The following is a 3665-nucleotide window of genomic DNA, read 5'->3' as shown; positions in this document are numbered from 1 at the left end:
CTTCATGGACTTTAATTTTTCATGGGTTTGATTTTTTCATGGACTTGATTTCTCCATGGCTTTGATTTCTTCATGGACTTGAATTCTTCATGGACTTTAAGTCTTCATGGGCTTGAATTCTTCATGCCTAAAAAAAATAAAAATAATTTAATGTTATTAATAAATTATATATTATATATATGTATTACACATGGCACATATATATATTAGATTATATTATATATATATTACATGCATGCATATAATGATATATATGTATTATATATAATTTTATATATTATTATTATTTACTTTAGAACTTCATTTCATTCATCTTTCAATTTAAATTTACATATAACCATAAAATATATATTAATATCTAATTTAAACCATATTTAAGATCGAAAGAAGGGTATAATTATAACAACATTTTTACAAAATTAACCACTAATCACATGCCCCCTAGACGTCATCAAATCTAGCATTATGGACACAATACTAACAAGTCACACTCACTTTCTTTCTTTAATTTTTTCTTTTTTTTTCTCTTTCTCTCAATCTTTTTCTTTTTGAACCTAGATTTGGGTTCATTGTTTATCTGGAATCTATATTTGGGGTTCAAGATGAAATGTTTCATGTTCTCAATTTCTTTAATTTCTTATTCTTTTTATCTTTCTCTCTCTCTTTTTCAAACCTAAATTGAGTTCAAGATGAACATCTTGAACCTAGATCTAGTTTCGAGATTAAGTGGACTTATTTTTTTTCTTTTTTCTCTAATTTTTTCTTTTTCTTCCTCTTATTCTCTCTTTCTATCTCTCTCTTGCTCGCTCTCTTCTCCAAACCCAGATCTAAGATAATTGAACCCAAATTTGGCTTCACATGCCTAACATAGGTCTTGAACCCAAATGCATTCATCACCAATGTCGATACAAAATCTACTGGGTTTATCACCAATATTAACACCGAACGAAAATGGGTGAGGTATTTTTTATTATTTAATATGAGAATAGAAGAAAGAGAACAAAGGCAAATTAATTATTTTATCTCTTTATTTAATAACAAAGGTATTTTGTTTTTGAAATGTTAAAAAAATTCTTACAATTTGGCCAAATATGTGGATTGTTCTTTGCTAAGAAAATTTGTAATTTTTTATTTTGTTAGGGTTTTAGACATTGAAAAATGAAGGTGGATGTGCGGAAGGTGTGGTGGTTTCGTGGGAGCGGAGAGCTTCGGCGGGCGCCTAGGAATCATCGTGCTTCACGGCACCCTCTCGTTGGTGGCTCAGGCCACTGCCCTTTCAGTGTCTCGACGAGTCCGTCAAATTGAGATAACACAATACACACTTGACCTCTTTATATATTTGTGTCTTCTTCTTCATCCATCGATCGATCACTGCCTCCATTTCCAATCCAATACTCTCTCTTTCTCATTCCCTTTCCATCTCTAATCTAAGCCCACCCCTCTACTCCAGACTATGGAAGCAGCCGCCGCTTCGTCGCGTATTGGCCTGGCGGGCCTGGCTGTGATGGGCCAAAACCTAGCCTTGAACATCGCTGAGAAAGGTTTCCCCATCTCCGTCTACAACCGTACAGCCTCCAAGGTGGACGAAACCCTTGATCGAGCTCACCGCGAGGGCCACCTGCCCCTTACTGGCCACTACACCCCTCGCGACTTCGTTCTCTCGCTCCAAAAGCCCAGATCCGTTGTCATCCTCGTGAAGGCCGGCTCCCCCGTCGACCAGACTATCGCCGCCCTCTCCGAGCACTTGGAGCCCGGCGACACCATCATCGACGGAGGCAACGAGTGGTACGAGAATACCGAGCGCCGTATGCACGACGTCTCCCAGAAGGGCATTCTGTACCTGGGCATGGGTGTCTCCGGAGGCGAGGAGGGTGCTCGTCATGGACCCTCTTTGATGCCCGGTGGCTCCTACCAGGCATATCTCAACATTGAAGACATCGTGAAGAAAGTTGCCGCACAGGTCGAGGACGGACCCTGCGTCACCTATATTGGTGAAGGAGGTTCCGGCAATTTCGTCAAGATGGTGCATAATGGCATTGAATACGGCGATATGCAGTTGATTTCCGAGGCTTATGATGTGTTGAAGAATGTTGGCGGGCTATCCAACGCTGAATTGGCGGAGATCTTTGGCGAGTGGAACAAGGGCGAATTGGAGAGCTTCTTGATTGAGATCACTTCGGATATTTTTAAGGTCAAGGACGAGTATGGGGAGGGGGATTTGGTGGATAAGATTCTTGATAAGACGGGGATGAAAGGGACTGGAAAATGGACAGTCCAGCAGGCAGCGGAGCTGTCAGTGGCTGCACCGACGATTGCAGCCTCCCTGGATTGTAGGTACTTGAGCGGATTGAAAGAAGAGAGAGAGGTGGCTTCCGAGGTTTTGAAGGAGGCAGGACTGAAGGAGGAGGTTGGGCCAGTGATGAGTGAGATTGACAAGAAGAAGTTGATTGTTGATGTGAGGCAGGCTTTGTATGCTTCCAAGATTTGTAGCTATGCTCAGGGGATGAATTTGTTAAGAGCCAAGAGTATTGAGAAAGGGTGGGATCTGAATTTGGGCGAATTGGCGAGGATTTGGAAAGGAGGGTGTATTATAAGAGCTGTGTTTCTAGACCGTATCAAGAAGGCATACCAGCGGAATCCAAATCTGGCAAGCTTGGTGGTGGATCCAGAGTTTGCAAGGGAGATGGTGCAAAGGCAGGCAGCATGGAGGAGAGTTGTGGGGTTAGCAATTTCAGCGGGGATTAGTACACCAGGGATGTGTGCTAGTCTTGCATATTTTGATACGTACAGGAGGGCAAGGCTTCCTGCAAATCTTGTCCAGGCTCAGAGGGACTTGTTTGGGGCGCATACTTATGAGAGGATTGATCGTCCTGGGTCATTTCATACAGAGTGGACAAAGCTTGCTCGAAAGAGTAACACAGGTGTTGCTGCTCTGAATTGATCTTTTGGATTTTCCTTATTTGAGCATAGGATGTTATTGATGTTTCTGTTGAATTTGGATTGTATCTTATGCTGAGGATTTCCTGCTATCGGCACAGCACATGTTGTTTTGGTCTTACCATGGTTTTCGTTTTGCTGTTAATAACTGATGCATGCCTTCAGCATATTACCAGCTTCAATATTTTCAAATGATATTTTGTCAGTTAGAAGCTGAACTTGCCAGCGAGAAGATGAATTTTTGCTTATTTTTCTTTGAACTCAGACATATTAGAACTATGACCACCTTCACCAATTCTGCTGAATAATTTAGCCATAGGTTGTCAGAAGTGGAGGAATTGGTGCAATGGTTATGGTTGCTATAAGGGTTAAGGAATGGACCAACAAGGAGTCATTTATATCTTATCTATATGTCATGTATAGCTCAATTAAAAAGAAAAAATCTTGAGTCATGGGCTGAGTAGGATGAGCTGAATCTTCTATGACAAATTTTAAAATATCTCCTCCATGATAATGTTAAGTAATTTCTGTAATGGTCCTGCATGTTTGTATACTCCTTTTATCTTCTCAATAATATATTTCCCCCTCATTCTTGGTTTCTGTTGATTGCAACTGAATGAGATTGGCTATTTACTTAGATTACTTTAATTCACTTCTAAATGAAACCTTTCCCTCAAGTGTTGGTTCCACAACTAGTTAAATTTTATTGTAAGGTTGGTATAGTTTAT

The 3665-nt window shown here is 40.5% G+C and overlaps 1 protein-coding gene across 1 annotated transcript; it reads left to right on the top strand.

Annotated features, from left to right (window-relative positions):
- The first annotated feature begins 1181 nt into the window (after positions 1-1181).
- On the top strand, positions 1182-3162 carry LOC127787198 (6-phosphogluconate dehydrogenase, decarboxylating 3, chloroplastic). Its single transcript, XM_052315124.1, has one exon. It carries the CDS (start codon positions 1454-1456, stop codon positions 2939-2941), a length of 1488 nt encoding a protein of 495 aa, XP_052171084.1. The 5' UTR covers positions 1182-1453; the 3' UTR covers positions 2942-3162.
- The last annotated feature ends 503 nt before the right edge of the window (positions 3163-3665 follow it).

This window comes from Diospyros lotus, chromosome 12 (genome assembly GCF_014633365.1).
Source record: "Diospyros lotus cultivar Yz01 chromosome 12, ASM1463336v1, whole genome shotgun sequence".
In the NCBI taxonomy this organism is placed as follows: Eukaryota; Viridiplantae; Streptophyta; class Magnoliopsida; order Ericales; family Ebenaceae; genus Diospyros; species Diospyros lotus.
Note: the sequence above shows the minus strand (reverse complement) of the source record. Positions and strands in the feature narration are given on the sequence as shown.

Excerpts from the sequence above, each read along its gene's own strand:
- LOC127787198 (XM_052315124.1), top strand. The coding sequence starts at position 1,454 with ATGGAAGCAGCCGCCGCTTCGTCGCGTATTGGCCTGGCGGGCCTGGCT.